At 40.7% G+C, this 20,640-nt stretch overlaps 1 protein-coding gene across 1 annotated transcript; it reads left to right on the top strand.

The window, feature by feature from the left end:
- Positions 1–2,732: 2,732 nt before the first annotated feature.
- LOC311001951 (up-regulator of cell proliferation-like) lies at positions 2,733–17,231 on the top strand (the record flags this gene model as incomplete). The annotated part of the gene is made up of 5 exons (XM_083993130.1): positions 2,733–2,847; positions 10,297–10,557; positions 13,437–13,652; positions 13,716–16,519; positions 17,217–17,231. Exons 2-5 carry the CDS (start codon positions 10,518–10,520, stop codon positions 17,229–17,231), a joined length of 3,075 nt encoding a protein of 1,024 aa, XP_083849256.1. The 5' UTR covers positions 2,733–2,847; positions 10,297–10,517.
- Positions 17,232–20,640: the final 3,409 nt, after the last annotated feature.

Below are 20,640 nucleotides of genomic sequence, written 5' to 3'. Positions count from 1 at the left end.
GGGCATATTTTCTTTATCTTTTAACAAAGTTTTGTCATTTTCACACCTGACCAAGTGGACTTGGTTCGATTGGGGAGCTTCAAGTTGCAACACTGTTGCATTTATCACTTCTTTCGGTTCTGCTTTCACACTGCCATTCCTGAAGTGCACCAAACGTCACACAGTTGATTGGACAAATTTGCAAGGGAAACCCCTCCCTACTGACCCGCAAAAACATACTTTTGATGTCCTTCCGCAACGAAGTTCCTAACGGAATAATAAAGTACTTTTGAGTTTGAGTTGAGTTGAACGAGGTGTTTGTGTTGCTAACGTTACAGATGCATGGTGGACAGATGCACTGAGTATTGCGACACTTTCTACCTTTGGTCCTGTGTTTGTCCTAGTGAGTGTTCATATGAACCGCACCATGGTTCACTTGCAAGCGAACAGAGACCCAGATTTTCAAGCGGACCAGGGTTTGCTTGTTTGGTCCGCTCCAGAGTTCGGATGAGCTTTCACACCTGCCCAAACGAAGTGGACTATCCCAGGAAACAAACCCTGGTCCGTTTAAAGCAGACCAAACAGCTCTGGTGTGAAAGCGACCTTACGTCTGCATTTCCTCTGTAGACCTACTTTTTCATGGTTGACGTGTACTGTACATTTCCTAGTCTCTTTAAAATGAATGAATGTTTACAATCAAGTGTAGCTTATTAGTAAAACATGTAATCAGTACATTAGCATCATACAAACTATTAATTTCTACCCATGTGATTCTGGCTAGCTCTCACACTGCTAGGTCACAGTTGAGTGACGGAAATTAACCACAGGGGGTGCTAGTTTGTTTGTTGTTAATACTCATGATTCATTTAACAGCTAATTTCCTTTTGTGAGATGGGGTTGTTCAGAGTGAGTAATGTGAAGCAGGAAGGTGAGAATCTTTACTGCAGAGATGTAGGAATCTGGGATATTGATGTGCTTTGGAGATGAAGCCTTATAGACTTGTCTCATTATACTTTCAGTGAAAGGATGTTTGAATAATCAGGACCAGGTGTGGGACAACGGAGAATGAAGACACTATGGAGGTAAACAGCCAGTCTGTTCAGCTCTAAAATAGCAAAAAAGATACAATGAGCCCTTGAAAACAACATGTCTTGGACTTTGAAGTGATTCATTACATTTGAAAATATATATTTTTTCCTCATTTACCAAGGGAAACACTGAAGACATATTCTTTGAGCTTTACTGTGAGGAAGTAGACCCAAGACCAACATGCTTTGACATCGAGGGTGACTGTCAACAGACTGATGCAGCTGGTCAAGGTCAGCATTCATCTATGTTTATTAAAGATATCACCTGATGTGTATGATCTGTATATAGTCAAATCTTACTGTCATAACCACCAACACTATTATTTCCACAGTTCCCTGCTCCTCTGTGACGACCACAATCTATGAGCTCAGCAGCACACTAGTGTCTCAGCATGTGGATTCTCCTGCTGGTGAACTGGGGAGTCACATTGTGACTTTTTGCAGAGAGGGAAAAAATGTGCAAGAGATAATGGACCTGGAGCCAGACGTCAAAAACTCCCTCAAGTCCTCTGAGGAAGTGAAGGATGAAAACACAGACAGACCTGAAGTCAGCAGTGAGTCTCTGTCTCTGCAGTGGGACACTCCTGCTGGTGAAGTGCAGAGCTACGTTGTCACTTGTTGCACTGATGAAGAAACTGTGCAGGAGTTGACAACAGATACAAATACTGTTACATTCAACAGCCTGAAGCCAGGAGTGTGTTACACCCTCCATGTTTCTACACAACTGAAGAATAAGAGAAAAAGTGATCCAACTGTAACAACTGCCTGCACAAGTAAGTACAAGAAAAACATATTGTGATAAATGATGCAAGATTTCAATTAAATCACAGGACATGAATCCGGTTAGAGGAAATTGCCTACACCACCTTATAACAAGATTCTGCAAATAATAATAAAGGGCAATGAAACAGATGCAAGCAAATACTTGTACTTTGACCTCAGCTGGTTCCTCTTGACCTCTCAGCATCAAGCAGCCTTCAAAGTAATGAAACAGCTCCCCCTGCTGTACAAAATAGACATGAACAGCAGGAACTACAATAACAATCTATTATACAATGCTGTGGGTGAATACTCAATTCTGACTGGCTGAAGGATGTCCGTTAAAAGGTGATAATGGACAACCACAAAGACGTTCTGGTCAAATGGGCTCTTTGCACAGCTCCACTACTTCCTGAACTTAAGCCAGCTCCTTTATTTCCTGTCTTACATTATTGGACAAACTGATCAATCCAGGTGTGTCTGACCATTGTGACTATTTGTCTCAGACACACCTGGATGAATCAGTTTGTTCAGTAAATATTGGCAAATAATAATAGCCTATAAAAAAATAAAACAGGACGGCGGAGAAAAAATGTAAGGAGTAATGTAAATAGTAATGTAACTAATTACTTTTTCCAGGGAGTAATCAAGTAATGTAAGGCATTATTAATTTTGAGAGTAATGTGTAAATGTGGAATATTACTTTGAGTAATGAGCCCCGACACTGCTAACATGTGTATCTCTTCTCTTATGACAGAAGTTCCACCACCGTCAGAAGTAACAGTTCTCTGTTCAGACACTGAGACTGTTTCCCTTGGCCTGACACCAACTGATTCCTCTTATCAGTATCAACTTAAAATCGATTACTCCTGTGAGACACAAAGAGGCAGTGTGGTCAGAGAAGACTCCAACACTGTAGACGTAGAGGGACTGAATCCTGGGACTGAATATACTTTCTGCATCACCAGGATAGCAGAAAATGGAAACCAAAGTGAAGCAGTCTCTGTATCTGTCTGTACAGGTAAATATGAAATTCAGTAATGCTCAAAAAGTACAAATATGTATATCTCTTCAACTGAGGGCTGCTTTCAAATTCTTATAAAGGCTTGTACCAAACTATGGAGATGGAAAAATGTACAATGTTCAAATTCTACATATACAGTGCTGTGAAAAAGTATTTACCCCCTTCCTGATTTCTTACTTTTTTGCATATTTATCACACTTAAATGTTTCAGATCATCAAACAAATTTTAGTACCAGACAAAGATAACCCTAGTACATATCAAATGCAGTTTTTAAATGATTCCATTTATTAAGAGAAAAAAGCTATCCAAACCTACCTGGCCCTATGTGAGGGTTAGGGTTAGTTTTTTTTTTTTTTTTGGAAAGCTGAGTTCAATGTCACTGTCCACACCCAGGCCTGATCACTGCCAGACCTCAAGAAATCACTTCAATAGAAGCTGTCTGACAAAGTGAAAGAGGCTGTTATCTAAAAAGCAACACATCAATTCAAGAACAGGTTAAAAAATAAAGTCACTGACAGCTGTCAGTCTGGAAAATGTCTGTGGATATTCTCATTCACCCAGGTCATCGTTGTCTCTGACTATTGAGGACTAGTCAGACCGATGCATTAGGAACTGATGAAGCCCCTTGGATAAAAAGCGAAACGTCTTCTGAGACAAAGACAAGTCCAGTTGCCTTCCATTCAATTTGTTGCCCAGGTCAGTCTGGAAAGTGTTACAAAGACAATTCTAAAACATTGGGACTACCACAGTGAAAGCCTTTATCCGTAATGGAGAAAGCTCAGAACAATGGTGAAAACCTTCCCAGGATGGCCGCCCTACCAAAATGAGATGGGTATTTATCTATTTAAAATAGGGACAATGCACAAAAAACTTAATCTCGTGAGACGAGAAAAGATGTCTTGAGCCAGGTTATAGCAACATTTGCTAATTTCCAGCTGTAGTCCCTGGGCAGGTAAGAACAGGGGGTAGGTAGTGTTTACCCAGGGCAGGTAAATACTCCAAGAGCAACTCTTCATCCAGTAGGTCACACAAGAAGTGAGAACATCTAAAGAACTGCAGGCCTCACTTGGCTCAGTTAATGTCAGTGTTCATGGTTCAACCATAAGAAAAGGAAAAGGCGAGGTGAAAACCACTGCTGAGCAAAATGAGCACCAAGGAAATAAATTACTTTGTAACACTTTACAGACTGATAGATGTCACTGAGTTTTTTCATCCATTCTTGAATTTCATTAGATCACAGCATGATGTGCTGCTGTTTGAGATCTCTGGCCCAATCCCATTTCTCTTTTTTACCCCTACCCCTTCCCCTACCCCTTGCCCCTCGCCCCTTGAAACGGAGCTACAAGGGGTAGGGGTAGAAAGTCAACGAATTGGGACACCCCTTCAACAGTCACATACGTCATCACGTAGTCTCACTGGCTTTTACGTAAGCTGATGCGGCGAGCTTTTGCCAGAAGGCAAATAGACGTGTACCATATAACTAAATAAAATAAGATAAAACTGGTAACGCTTCCTTTTACGGTACGGTAATTACCAGGTAATTACCAGGTAATAAGATGTATTTACTAGGTAATAACCAGGTAATTAAATGCAATTACATTGTAATTACCAAGTACTTACTATGTAATTACAAGGTAATTACCCAGTATTTACAGATATTTTTCCTGACTACTACCAGGTATTTACCCAATAATTTCCTGGTAGATACACAGTAATTGTATATTGTAGATTTTAAACCCGGTAGTTAAAAAATATTTACCTGATATTTATCTGGTAAATACCAACAAGTTACCTGGTATTTACCCAATAATTACCAGGTAGATATCCTGATGTGTCTATACGTGACTTTGTTAGGGTGATAATAACTTAGATATTTACCTGGTAATTACCAGGTATTTACTCAAAATGATCGCCACCTTACCTGGTAACTACCACTTATTTACGTGGTAGTTACCTGATATTTACCTATATTTATCCAGGAATTATATATTATGTATTACCAGTCAACCTGTGTAGTGACAGTGAGGGTATAACTTGCAACTATTTACCAAGTAATTACTTTCTAATTACCCAGTAGTTACAATTTACATTATCAGGTAAAACCTTGTGAATTACCCTGTAAGGAAGGTGGAACTGTACTGTAAAAGGAAGCGTGGTTTGTTTCAATGATATTACCATGTACTTTCCTGGTAACTGTAGATTATAATCCTGTGTAGTTTTGAACATGGTACCTGGCAAAACCTCCCATACCTCCCTGATAATTATCAGGTAAATATCAGGGTGATATCAGAGTTTTACAGAGTAGTTACCATGTAAGAAAGGTGGAATTGTACTGTAAAAGGAAGCATGGTTTGTTTCAATGATATTACCATGTACTTTCCTGGTAACTGTAGATTATAATCCTGTGTAGTTTTGAACATGGTACCTGGCAAAACCTCCCATACCTCCCTGATAATTATCAGGTAAATATCAGGGTGATATCGGAGTTTTACAGAGTAGTTACCATGTAAGAAAGGTGGAATTGTACTGTAAAAGGAAGCGTGGTTTGTTTCAATGATATTACCATGTACTTTCCTTTACATAAAGATACAATGCATTTTGTTACACTCTGTGACAAATACGCAAAAACATGTGAACTGTCAAAGAGACTAACTTTAATCCTCTTAATCTGCAAAACAGTGAACTTGAAGAGAGTAACTTCAATACTCTTAAAGGTATACGCAAACATTTTTTTGTGTGTCTTGTCTCACTCCCGAGTCCATGACAGGCAGATAGACACCATCCTTTCAACTGTGCGTGCAGTAACAAGGGAGATACGGGCAGAGCTGACGCACCGCTAATTAGCTTAGCTCAAACGCTGGAAGTATATAGGTAGTGTTAGCCTGCCTCCACCTAAAGTCACTAATTAGCTTAGCTCAAACACTGGAAGTGTATGGGTAGTGTTAGCCTGCCTCCACCTAAAGTCATCAGAGAAACTCTTCAGCAACTCTAAACGGAAACCGGCGGTCCGATCTTCGTCTCAGAGCTGACAAAACTCTCTGGTAAGGCATCTTGAGCGGTCAAATGCCGCTAACGGGACGAGATCGGTCAAAACGGAGGGTTCAAGCAGAGACGGTTATTTTGGTTCAAGCGAGCTACATCGAGGGTAGGTTAGCTTCCTATTTCAAAACAAAAGCACAAATTATATCGTCATGATTTTCTGTATGTAAAGAGCAACCGGTGATTGGTTGGTCACACCGCAGCTTGAGTAGCGCCGAATTTGTCCTAACAAAATTGTAAACCACAGCTGGTATTTTGACAAATTAACGACACACTGCTGATCTAAACGGCTACTTTCTTGCCTAAAAATGTTTGAAATGTTGACAAAGTGATATATTTACAGAGTTTAGAGCTAAAATGAAATCAGCTTCTGACTGCTGATTTCGGCTCGGGTAGGAGGCAGGCTAACACTACTCATACACTTACAGCGTTTAAGCAAAGCTAATTACGGACGATAGGGGCTCTGCCTTGTTACTGCACGCAAAGTCAAAAGGATGGTGACCTATCTGCTGGTCATGGACTCGGGAGTGAGGCAAGACACGGGAAAAAAATGCTGGCCTATCCCTTTAAGTGCTAAACATACAATAACTTGCATATTAAAAAAGAAAATGAAAAGAAAAACACAAAGTGCAGAGCTTTTTGCCTTCTTCACATGTCCAGTCTACACATTTTGGCAAATTACATCAGTAAAAACTATAACCTATCCACACCCCACCCCACCCAACAGAGATGGGTGCTCCAAGGCTATCCCAGTGATGCTTCTCCCTAGCATGAGGACATACAGGTATTCTGTGCTACTGCTTGTGGTCGCCAGGTACTGCACCATGTTTGTTCCAGGCTGAAGAATAAAGAAAAAAAAAACAAGATTCAAAAATTAGTTTGTACAACAGGTTAGGTTCATCTCTACAGGTAATGCTGTATCAGACACTATATCTGGAGTCTTAGCCCATAGCACATTTCTTTAGGCACATGTAACAGCCATAAATCTGTACACTGGGTACAGTAGCCCATACTGTATGTGCACAGCCAACAAACTATGCATCTCTGCATTTAACCCTTCAAATACCCATCCTGTTGATGCCCATGTGGTAGAAACAAATCATGAACTATATATTTTTTTTCTATAATGTTTTCGAAAATATCTATTTATTCCATTAATTTTCAATCAGGGCCCTATATGAATTCTGGGATAAGGGATTCCTTGATTTTTAGCCAGAAGTCGAAATTAAATATGCATTTTAGACAGGGCAACACACAAACTACTCACCATGCCTTGAGTGTCCATGAGAGGAGGCCACAATGTCATTTGCCAGCAGTTCTCACCAGTTATACTGGGTTCTGTAGTGGGCAGAGAAAAGAAAGACCACAATAATCTCAAAATAGCAAACCCAAATACTCCAACCTAGCACCAACAAGCACTGCGAGCAAAACGTCTCTGCTGCTAGTCACTATGGTGACGTCCGTTACGCACCCCCCCCCCTCCCTACTTCACTAACGACAAAGCAAAACAGTTCGAGCGCACATACACACACACGGCTAACAGAAAACTACACTCACCCTACACTCATAGACTTTGATAGACAGCTATGTGCAGCAGAAGCAGAGTAGGAGGGCTACTAGCACCACCAGATGTCCTGGATGTTAGCCAGTGCTGGTAGCAAGTCTCTTCCTCTTAGCAGCAGCAGCATCGCAAAGGAAAGGTGAGCTAGCTCGATGCTAACTTCGACTAGCGCTAGCAGTTAGCATCCGCTGCTAACACCCACTTCCCAACGCACCACAACGGTCCTCCTGTCAATTAAAACACAAGACTGGAGGCTAACGTTACCGTCATTTCCTTTCCTTCACGGCCCTGACAATTGATGCTGCTGCTGCTGTGCTGGAAACTATCTTATCAGGTGAAAGTAACTAGCTAGCTAGCAAGTTAGCAAGCAAGCAACACGAGGAAACAATGCCTGGCCGCAGAGTGAGGTGAAGTTTTTAAAGTAAGCTAATTGGCTACCACATTAAACTACCAAACCTGTAGGCTAATAATTATAAGTTTACTTACCAAACACTGTTTTCTGAAGCTGGAGAGTGATTAAGGTGTCGTCCAAATCTAAGCCCAATCTGTTGGGTCGAAATATTTAACCCAACCTTGGAGTTTTTACCAGGTACCATGTTCAAAACACCCTGATGGGTGGTAGAGGATTATAATCTACAGTTACCAGGAAAGTACATGGTAATATCATTGAAACAAACCACGCTTCCTTTTACAGTACAGTTCCACCTTCCTTACAGGGTAACTACTCTGTAAAACTCCGATATCACCCTGATATTTACCTGATAATTATCAGGGAGGTATGGGAGGTTTTGCCAGGAACCATGTTCAAAACTACACAGGATTATAATCTACAGTTACCAGGAAAGTACATGGTAATATCATTGAAACAAACCACGCTTCCTTTTACAGTACAATTCCACCTTTCTTACATGGTAACTACTCTGTAAAACTCTGATATTTACCTGTTAATTATCAGGTAGATATGGGAGTTTTTTACCAGGTACCATGTTCAAAATTACACAGGATTATAATCTACAGTTACCAGGAAAGTACATGGTAATATCATTGAAACAAACCACGCTTCCTTTTACAGTACAGTTCCACCTTCCTTACAGGGTAATTCACAAGGTTTTACCTGATAATGTAAATTGTAACTACTGGGTAATTAGAAAGTAATTACTTGGTAAATAGTTGCAAGTTATACCCTCACTGTCACTACACAGGTTGACTGGTAATACATAATATATAATTCCTGGATAAATACCTGGTAGTTTTCCGTATATTTCTAGTAAATACTAGGTAACTAGTTGATATTTACCAGGTAAATATCAGGTAACTACCACGTAAATAAGTGGTAGTTACCAGGTAAGGTGGCGATCATTTTGAGTAAATACCTGGTAATTACCAGGTAAATATCTAAGTTATTATCACCCTAACAAAGTCACGTATAGACACATCAGGATATCTACCTGGTAATTATTGGGTAAATACCAGGTAACTTGTTGGTATTTACCAGATAAATATCAGGTAAATATTTTTTAACTACCGGGTTTAAAATCTACAATATACAATTAGGCCTACTGTGTATCTACCAGGAAATTATTGGGTAAATACCTGGTAGTAGTCTGGAAAAATATCTGTAAATACTGGGTAATTACCTTGTAATTACCTAGTAAGTACTTGGTAATTACAATGTAATTTGCATTTAATTACCTGGTTATTACCTAGTAAATACATTTTTATTACCTGGTAATTACCAGGTAATTACCGTACTGTAAAAGGAAACGTTACCATAAAACTTAATGCAGGCTGATCGGTTAATTGTAAAACATTTATTTACTGATGTGAATGAGGTGATTTCTGTACGTACAGAGCCCAGAGGCAGCGCTGCCTGCTCCTCTGTCTGATACACACATAAGCTTCACTTTTCATTCAAATAAACTAATGCTACTGCCACAATTGTCAGATTTCATCAATGAGACCAACATTTAAATGCTAAAAAGAATTTAACCAGCCGGTGGTAAACCTCTAAAAACCTGCGGATAAGTTAATTAGCGATCGTCTTTTCTCCCGGGATGAGGACGTAATTTGGCCGGCGGTGCAGCGCTGCAGACCGGCTGCTGCCTCTGTGACGAGCCGCTCCTCCTGGAGCTTCACTTCTCCGAAAAAAGGTCGGAGCAAACTTCTAACCAGCCGTCATTTGGATAAACTAACCGCACATTTGGGACCTAAACAGTTACTTTCTCGCATGAAAAAATATTAAAGTGACGTAATAACAGCGCTACAGTGAGAAATAAAACAGCTTTTCGTTTTACAGCCACCGCTGCCGGTTGCCGGAAGATGCATTCTGGGAAACTTTTCATACCCCTCCGTTTGGAGTGTGCCTCTGAAAAATCTCAGTTTGGAGGGGTATGTAGCCCTACCACTTCCCCCTACCCCTCTGTCCTAACGGGAATTGGGACACCCCTACCCCTACACGTGAACGCGCAAAACGGAGGGGTAGGGGTAAGTGGTAGGGCCAAGCGGTGAAATGGGATTGGGCCTAAGTCTCGCTCGCCAGACCCTCCTCCAGAGATCTCTCAACCTATTTCACTTTATCAGACAGCTTGATTCAACAGGCAGTGATCAGTCCTGGGTGTGGATAGTGAAATCGAACTCAGCTTTCCAAAAATCTTTGTTTATAACAGTCAGTTTTTCACATGCCAGGTAGGTTTGGATAGCTTTTTTGCCTTAAAGGAGGCATTATTCCCCTTTTCCACAAATTCACACCTCCTGTTTGGCAGTTACAACACTTCTAAAATTTTACCACGTACAGAGAGAAGTTTAATTTTAAATTGTATTTATTTATGTATTTTTATTTTCACAGAGCCTGTCCCTCCTGGGAGTGTAACAGTCTCTGATGTCAGCAGTGAGTCTCTGTCTCTGCAGTGGGACACTCCTGCTGGTGAAGTGCAGAGCTACGTTGTCACTTGTTGCACTGAGGTAGAAACTGTGCAGGAGTTGACAACAGATACAAATACTGTTACCTTCAACAGCCTGAAGCCAGGAGTGTGTTACTCCCTCCATGTTTCTACACAACTGAAGAATATGAGAAGAAGTGATCCAACTGTAACAACTGCCTGCACAAGTAAGTACAACAAAATAATCTACACCGTTGATAACCTGTTTCTTCAAATAATAATCAAGAATAGTAACAAAACATATAAAAGCAAATACTGTTACTTTGACCTCAGCTGTTTCCTTGTTCCTCCTGATCTCCCAGCAACAAACACAACAAAGTGGTGAAACTGCTCTCCCTTCTGTACAAAATGTGCATGAACAGCAGGAACTACACTATCCAATATTACAATTTCTCACAACTGCTAAAACATATTTTTTTAAAACCTCTCGTGCTTTTTCTCGAAACATAGACACAAAATCTCAACAGTTTTAACTGTGCTCAAAACCATAGTCTGCTTTCAGATCAAACACAAGCCAATCAAAAAGTGATTGTTAATTGTACACCACATCGAGAAACAGAAAACACAGTGGTCTGAGTTAGCAACTGTTACAGTCTGGCCTACTGAGTACTGTAAACACCAGAAGATGCTCAGAATTGACGTGTATATTGAATAATTTTCATTGTGTGTAGTACATACATTTTTTTATACACACATTACAGTTTCTCACATTCCTTCAGAAATAGCTGTTGTTGGTCTTGCTTTGCTCTTAATCCTTTTCCTCCTCTACCTCTGAGATCATACAGAGTTTGATTTTGAGCACAGTGAGCGATTTGGAGTCTGAGGTTTGGTGAAAGTACTGAATTTTGTGTTTCCAGAGAAGGTTTAAATCAATGTTGTGTTGTGAAAAGATGGACATCAAAACAGATGTTTCGAACCATACGCCTTGTAGTCAGTGGCGGACTGGCCATCGGGAGCACCGGGACGCTTCCCCGTGGCCTGATGGTCATCCTGGCCCGGGCCAATCAAATCAATCCATCTAGTTACAGAATGACGCCGCTCGGCGACCTGTCGGCGACTGTCGGCGACCTGTCGGCGTCACACAACAATCAATTAGCTCCGCTGTCTTCACTCTGGTAGTCGAGAGAAATGGAGGGACAGAAGAAAAGGAAAGGTGGAGCAGAGAGAGAGAGGGACAGAAAATGGAAAGCCCTTGCCAGATGCAGCGAAATATTGCAAAATAAGTGACATGTTCACCAGGAGGGAAGATCAGTGAAAAACGCTATAGCTTTCAATCACCGTCACCACCGCAGACTGTGTGTCTCACGGAGGGTTAATTCCACCACCTCTTAGGTTAATTAATTAATATGTGGTCTCACATAGTGTGTGTGTGTGTATGAGTATAGTGTGTGTAAGAGAGTATAATAGTATGTGTGAGAGAGTATGATAGTAAGTGTGTGTGACTATAGTAGTAAGTGTGTGTGACTATAGTAGTGTTTGTGAGAGAGTATGATAGTAAGTGTGTGTGACTATAGTAGTAAGTGTGTGTGACTATAGTAGTGTATGTAAGAGAGTATGATAGTAAGTGTGTGTGACTATAGTAGTGTTTGTGAGAGAGTATGATAGCAAGTGTGTGTGTGTGTAACTATAGTAGTAAGTGTGTGTGACTATAGTAGTGTATGTGAGAGAGTATGATAGTATGTGTGCGTGACTATACTAGTGTTTGTAAGAGAGTATGATGCAACATGTGAGAGCAAATGTGAATTATTTCCTAAACGGCCTCTCATAAATACTCACTCTTCATTCACGCGACCTGCTGACTAACTCACACTCAGTATGTTTACATGACACTTGAAAAAAACAGTTATTGCCTTAATCCAACTGAAGTGCATGTAAACACCTTAGTCCGACTAAAGTCGGAGTTCTCCAACTCCGATTAAGACACCCAGATAATGCGATTGGAATTCGATTTTCTCCGTCATGTATACGCCTTAGTCGGACTGAAGCTGGACAATGCATGTGCGCATGCTCCACAACAGTAGAGACGGCACCAAGTGGAGCAGAGAAGCCACCCGAACCCGGCAAAGTAAAGAAAAAAAATCCAACGTCAGCGCAGATTCAATGCATTTCACACAGAGCGACCAGCAACAGTGTTTTACTTTATTTTTTTAAAGAGAAAGAGAGAGAGAGAACAAGAGAGAGAGGAAAAAAGGAAGCCCGTATCCTATTCTCAGCGCGAATCCGGCCCAGACTGACGCGTCTGGTCGGGAACTGTGTTGTTTGTATTCAGTTTTTTACGAGGTGATAGAAAAGACTTCAGGACAGGGGGGCGTATTAACCTGCTGAAACAACGGGTGACGCCGCATGAGGGGGCGGACCCCGTCAGTTATTCGATTTTCTCAGTTGCATGTAAATTGAGACAAGGACAGAACTCCGACTTGACGCCAAAATCAAATTTTGAGCATAGCTCGATTAAGCTCTGCATGTAAACGTACTGACTGACACATTGCTCCATTAGTGAGTAACATGAACTGCCCACAAAGATAGGTGGGAGTGGCTACTCAATTAACATAACAAGCACTATACTGATCTCTGAACAGTGTTTAAAACACTGTCTATGTAACTTTGAGGTCTTCTCTCAATGGTCACAGCTACAAAAGCATCATAGATAAACCTGAATCTAACCATTACCATGGTTAAGCAGTTATCAAGAAAAGCTAAGCAGACATTCCCCTAAATTGTCTCCCGCTGTAGCTTTGCTTTAATTCAACTTCTTCTGGCATGAAGTCATCAGGAGCCTGCAAAACGTTGTGTAGCAAATAATGACTTTGAAGCTCATAGGAATCACTGAGGGACTGAGGTTGGGCCTTATTGTCTGATGCAGTTAACAAAATAATTCACAGATATTACTATGTATCATATCACTGGCATGCATGCATGAGTGATGTCTTGATGTGTGAACACAATCAATGAAAAAATGCATCATATGGAGGTTCCACACCTATGATTTTGGATCCATGCTACATTGAACATGTTGATATTACTTACCTTTTTTTTCAATCCACAGAGACACACAGGCAGATGTTGCTAGAAGAACTGGGTTTGGAGCAGCACTACACAGAGAAGCTGTCGCTGAGCAAAATACTTCAGATTGATGAAAAGACCATTTCTGATGAACCTGCCAAGTGTCACTCAGATCTTCCATGGTATTTTCTGAAGAAACTAATGATGGTTAATGTGACAGCCAGGAATGTGAAGTGTACATCAGAGTGCGACTCTGGCTGTGGTGCTGTGGCAGGAAATGCAAGTTTGGATTTTGATAATCTACTTGACAGTCCAAATTCAGGTGACATGTTGAATCCTCTCGACATAATCACTGCTATCTTTCTGTGTTCTGATGGTTTTGTCCAGCAGGAAATGGCACTCAAAATGTCCATGTGCCAGTTTTCGGTGCCTCTGCTGCTTCCTAATTCTGACACACAACAGTGCACATTCATGCTTTGGGCTTTGAGAGACATTGTTAAAAAGTACAGACCGGAGTCACTTTCACAATCCAAAGGTTTTATTGAAGAGAGAATTGTTCTCTCTAAACTCCCAATGATATCCTTTGTGAGACTGGGGGAGTGCTCCTTGTCCAAGTCAGAGATTCTCAACAAGCTTCTGAGCAATTCTCAGCAGTACCATGACACCTTTGTTCACCATGATATGGAGTGTGGTGACTGTCCAAGAAGAATATCTGATGGACTGACTGAAATTACTTGGTACCTTCCATGTGGAAACAAAAACATTGATATTTTCAGTGAGCCAGTAGCTGTAGCCAACCTTCGTGGAGACATTGCTTCATTTGAAACACAGTTTTCTTTTTTGTGTCAGACATCTGCAGCAGTTTTTGTGTTTTCTGACAATTTGGAATCTGACTGTAAACTGCTTACGAACCAACACCACAAGGCCCAGATCTTCTTGGTGAGCAATCACCAAAGTAGGCATTTCAATTTAAATGCACTAAAAGAAGTTGCAACTAAGTTGGGTTTGACCAACACCAACATTCTTATTAAGTCTAAAAAGAAAAACGATGCAGACTTTGTCATAAATCTGAGGAAAACAGTGAAGGATGTAGTTGAGAATACAGACATGAAGATATGCATAGATCAGATGGCTGAAATTGCCCATGAACTGGGAATCTTGGTTGATGAAGATGGTCCAGAATGTCAGACTGCCAAGAAAAATGCAGATGCCATCACTGAAGAAATTCAAAACACCTTTAAATACAAAGAAGCTCAGCTTCCCCTGCAAGGTGAAATATGGAAGGAACTGACCAGCTTGGAGAAGGAACAATATAGGCTACGGAAAGCTGGGTCTGAAAACATAGAAACATACAAAAGTTATCTCCAGGAAAAGAAAGAAAAACTTTGGGCCAAACAGGACTCTTATGACATGTCAAATGCAATGACTTGCTTCATCAATGCAGTATCAAGCACAGGGATAGAGAGATATTATTTCCTGAAATGGATGCGAATGAATCTCGATAACCTGTCTCGAGAAAAACTGTCTGAGCTCAGAGACCAGTACAAAGAAAAATGCAAGAACTCTGAGAACAAAGATGAGATCATACACATTGACAGAGAACTTTCCAACAGCTCACTGGGGACTGAACACTTCTTCCGTGAAATGGGTCAGATGTACGAAGTTTCACTTTCTCTTCTAGAAACAGACCCATCACGTCAACAGTTACAGCATCTGCCCAAACTCTGTGCAGGACTGTTGCTTGATGGATTTCCCCTTGAGCTTGTAGATGGAGATGCATCCAACATACCTCTCAGATGGGTGAGTGACGTTCTCTCTGAGCTCAATGCCTTGGTGTCTCCAAAGAACAAGATCCTGGTCGTCACAGTTCTTGGAGTTAAGAACACAGGAAAGTCCACTCTCCTCAACACCATGTTTGGTGTGCAGTTTGCAGTCAGCAGTGGACGATGTACTCGAGGTGCTTTTATGTTGCTCATCAGAATCAATGAAGACATGAAAAGAGTTCTCAACTGTGACTTCATAGTGATCATCGACACTGAGGGCTTAAAGTCACCAGAGCTTGCACAGTTGGATGACAGCCATGAACATGACAATGAGCTTGCAACACTTGTGGTGGGGCTGAGTGATGTCACCATCATCAATATAGCAATGGAGAACTCAACAGAAATGAAGGACATCCTGCAGATCGTGGTGCATGCTTTTCTCAGGATGAAAGAGGTGGGCAAAAAGCCTAAATGTCAGTTTGTTCATCAGAATGTTTCAGATGTTTCAGCCCATGAGAAGAACTTGAGAGACAGGAAACTGCTCTTGGAACAGTTAAATGAGATGACACAGGCAGCAGCCAAGATGGAAAAGAAAGAGGAGTGCAAGAGCTTCACTGATGTGATGGAATACAATCCAGACACTGGGAACTGGTACATTCCTGGACTCTGGAATGGAAACCCACCAATGGCACCAGTCAATGCAGGGTACAGCGAAGCTGTGTATGAGCTTAAGAAAAACGTCATCCAACTACTGGGCCATTGTGGGTCGTCTGATAATGATATTTTGGAGTTTCAAAAGTGGATGTCCAGTCTTTGGACTGCAGTAAAGCATGAAAACTTCATCTTCAGCTTCAGAAACAGTCTAGTGGCAGATGCTTACATGAGACTATGCACAGAATTCAACAAATGGGAATGGGAATTCAAAAAACACATGTATGAGTGGGTGACAAATGCTGAAACAAGAATCACAAATTTAGGTACAGTTGCTGCAAAATCTGAAATAACTGACATGAAAGATCTTGTCATGTCTTTGAAAAGTGAAGCCTCCACAGAGCTGTCTAAGTGGGAGACCAAGCTTCTTGAAAATCTGACTCAGTATGTCTACTTAGTAGAAGGATTCAAAGGGGACTTTGCAAACAGTGCAAAGACACTTCGCAGAGAAATGGAGAACTCTGTCTTTCATCAGCTCACAGCAGCAGCAGAAATCAAACAAGGAATGAGAGAACTTGATGGAATCAATAAAAATCACACAAGAGAAATTGAAAAGGCAGTGTGTGCACTGATTGATCAATGTAGGAAGAAGAATGTCCAGATGAGTGATCCAGAGCTGGACAAGGAATTTGATAAGATGTGGAGAGAAACAGTAAGGAAGCTGTCTGTTTCTGAGCAAAAGAAAACAGATGTTTTTGCCAGTGTATCTCACCACCTGAGATTAAATCTGAAACACACTGATGCAAGTGCATTGTTGAGTGAAAAAAGATTGTATGATTGTGGACTGATGCCTTTCAAATATAGGCCTACACAAATGGGATTGTACATGAAGCATCAGCATTTTATATCGACGTTTTTCAAAAATGAAGATCCTGTACAAAAAATGTCTGACACCATCATCAATGAGTGCACACAGTTTGTGAATGAAAAGGTGAAAAATAAAAACAATTACTCTGACACCTACATGCAGGAAATCCTATGCACAATTGATGAGAAGCTGCAAAACAATCGGTATGTAAAGACAGACATCAAGTTTGAAGTTTCTCTGAAACAGCACATCTGTGGATTTGCAGCCAGAAACTTTCAGAAGATGCATGAAGATTTCCTTCGTGAAAATGATCCTTACAGATGTCTGAATCAAAACAAAGACAAGATTTGTGCTGATTTCAAAAGTGTATTTTATAAATGAGACCAGACCAGTCCAGGACTAGGTTAATCGTTCCCTTGGTCCTGATATCATTGGTGAGATGCTGATACCACAGCAGTTCAGCACAAGAATATTTTTCCATTATCTATTATTATTCATCATTCATAAGCTTTTTTGAAGTCTATTTTTTGGGGCTTTTCAGGCCTTACATCGATAGGACAGTAGAGTGACAGGAAATTGGGAGACGGAGAGAGGGGAATGACATACAGCAAAGGGCCACCAGGGGAATCGAACCAGGGCGTGCAGTGAGGACGATAGCCTCTGTACAGTATATAGGGCGCCTGTTCTAACATGACGCCCCAAATTTTAAAGCTATTTAAGTTATGTTGACAGGTATAAGGAAAATATGGGGAAGAGGATGCTCGATCAGATAGTGACTCACTCAGCATTAATGATGCTATCAACAAGGCCAAAGAGAAAAAAAAGTGGCAACTTGAATACATTTGGATATCTTCAAAGAACTTGGAGATAAACTCTGTTCATGATCCTGAATAAAGCAAACCAGGAACAGTGTCTGTGAAGGAGATGAGAGACATTCTTAGAAAAGATTTTTTAAAAAGAACTTGTCACCGACATATGCTCCTCCCTCATAGTCACTGAAAAATAATTTGTTGTGAGGCTACAAATTTTTTATTTCATCCCTACAATAATTACAGTGAATTGCTACTGACCTCAGACTACTGGAAATATGTGAAGGGCAATATTAAATAAAAAGTTTTCCAAATTATATAATGCACAGCCTGCTGATATTCCTTTAAGTTGGGAGAAAATTACTTGAGGCTAGTCTGAAAGAGTCATTTAAGCTGAGAATATGGCTGCCACTCTGTCATAGTACTGTAACATTAGGAGTTCAACCATGTTAGGGTTAAGGCGGGCTTACAGTGCTACACATCTCAAACTGCACAAGCTTCCCTCTTCAGTCCTATCTCTCAGATCAGTCTCAGACCCCCACTAACTGCACGCCGTTCTACAATTGCTCTCCACCACGATTATCCTTGCGATGCCGCTGAGATTTGTGCTGCTGTATAATTGCTCGATTGTAAACCTCAAATTGACATTGGTTCCTATAGCGGAGAATGGCTGACGAACAGCAAGTCGCGCTTTTTGTTTGTGCTTTTCTGTGCGCTGAAAGGAAAAAAGCCACCAAGCGCAGACGGAGATTGTGGGCCCAGAAGTTGGTTGCAGAAGCGTGGCATATATGGCCTTTCAATCCTGTGTGTGTGTTCAAATGTGCGATGAAGAGATGGGATGTAATGTGATTTTGAACAGTGTGGAGACTTTGGGGGGCAAAAACTTGTCGTATGTGCAGAATCGTGACGTAGGACCCCATACATTGTCCATCCTGATGAGAAATTTTCTGGCATGTCAGAAATTTGGAGGTCGGCGACTCGTCTTTAGGACATAGGGACATGACACAGAGCCTCACTACTGTAACTATGTGTCCCGATACAGTAAATGCTCAAGACCCCGCGATCCCTCTACGATTATGCAAATTACGCTGCAACTCGTCTGGGACGACAAAATCGTGGCAAAATCCTACAATGTAAGCCCGCCTTTAGGGGTTGCAACTTAGGAAAAACTTTGTGATAAATGATAATGTTTTACTATGTTTTATTGATTTTTAGACTTTGTGCATTACAAAAGGACAACATTAACATACTTTGGTGTGAGCTTTACAGTATTTATTAGGCTTGGGGTTTTTCTGGATTGTAAATCATCTGGTGTTAAAGAGTTACAGTAAAATAGCCATTTAAACTGTCAGTGAGTTATACTGTCAACATGTCTGTATTACTCTCCTCTGATAACTGTGTGAATAAAGAAACACAATCAGCAGTCTGGCTATGAATGTCTTTAATGTTTCCCAGATCAGAATCACAGCATACAGTGTATAATAACTTCTAAAGTAAACAGAAATATCATCACCTCATTTATTTATATAGTTTTACTTTACTTTTTTTTTTTTAATAATCTTTTTTTAAATTCCTTTATTTAACATTTTTCTTCATCTCAAGTCTTGGGTTTCTGAATTCAACAAAGAATGTAAAAACAAGACAACAGGTGCAACTTTGCAAACTGAGGGTTTATATATGTGTGTATGTGTATGTTTGCCATTATGGGGTATTGATCATGTGCTTTCATGCATCATTGTCCTGACACAGGGTCTCTAAATAACCTCACTGAGGTGCATGAAGTCACATTATTTGAGTTGGATGACTGTAGTTTCTGGACATGTTGAAAATACTAAACTGAAATCCAGCAGCAGCTGTGTGAACCACAGAGCTGCAGTGAGTCACTTTGGTTACTTTATCCAGTCTGATCCATAGTCAGACAGACTTTTCTAATTGACTTCACATCGTCCACGTCTCATCTGTTTAGAAACATTTTCTGCTACATGACATCATCTCAAGGGCAACACCACCTCCATCATCACAATGCAACACAGTGTGTGGAAGTAAAAAGTTGGACCGCGTGTGTGAGTGTTACTCTATGAGGGTATGAGGCATCTTATGGTATCAAAGCCCTCAGGTCTGTCCCACATGTGATTACGTGGCTACATGTAAACACTGCTACATGTGAAGTGAGCTAACATTAAACTGAGAGCACTTGCATCAAGTGTCTCAGTCTAGAAGTCCTGACCATGAATCACTGGCCAGTTCCCCACACCGTCACCATCATGACATTAGTTAGCTGGCAAAAGGCAAAGCTGGCTTTTATCAGTACTCTTAGCCTCTGAAAGTCACACAGGTCATGCAGCACAGACTCACTGGGAGTATATGTAGATCAGTTTTCAAAATAAAAGTTTGATGAAGGTTAAATCAAAAAGATGATGCTCTTTGACGAACTTCAGAATAAACACTGACTTCAGCATCTTAGACCCTCATGTTATGTCGTAGTGGGATGAATTCTGCTACAGTGACTTTCCTGATTCATGATGCTACAGGATGCCCATGTGATAATGAGCAATGTCAGGATAATAAGTAATTAATTCATATTCATATTGATTCATATATTCATATTGAAAAAATAATTTGAAACCTAGAGATAGTGGCATTTTTTTTGCAAACTGCACCTGTTGTCTTTTGTTGTCACAAAATAAGCATTTCATTCATTCACTCAAAAAAAAAAGAAAAAGGAAAAAGAAAAAAAACAAACAGGAAACTTAATATTTACAAATATTTTGTCTGTTTGATTCTTACACTTAAAAATGTACAGTTTAGATTTTCTTCCAGATGTTGTGTGTCTCTTGTCCTGCCACCCAGTTTGGTATTTTTCTTCACACATCCTGTTCCGTCAGTGGCCAGACTGCAGTCAATCTGGCACAATGGCGCCCTCCAGTGTTAGCTTATAAAATTGACAAAGGAAAAGAACCGACCAAACTGAACGCCTTGTTTCTGTCGTCAGTCACCTGCACTGGTGTCACTGCAGTTGTGTTGTGGTGAGGTTAAGTTACTTCACAACATCTCACTGCCTCCTTATCCACAGGAGTGAGTACAAAAGGGTCCATTATCCTCTGTAGGACACGTCAGCAAGGTGGCAAACGTTGTGGGTAGAAAGATGGCCATGCC

This window comes from Trachurus trachurus, assembly GCF_905171665.1.
Source record: "Trachurus trachurus genome assembly, chromosome: 18".
In the NCBI taxonomy this organism is placed as follows: Eukaryota; Metazoa; Chordata; class Actinopteri; order Carangiformes; family Carangidae; genus Trachurus; species Trachurus trachurus.
This window is presented reverse-complemented; position numbering and strand designations above follow the sequence as displayed.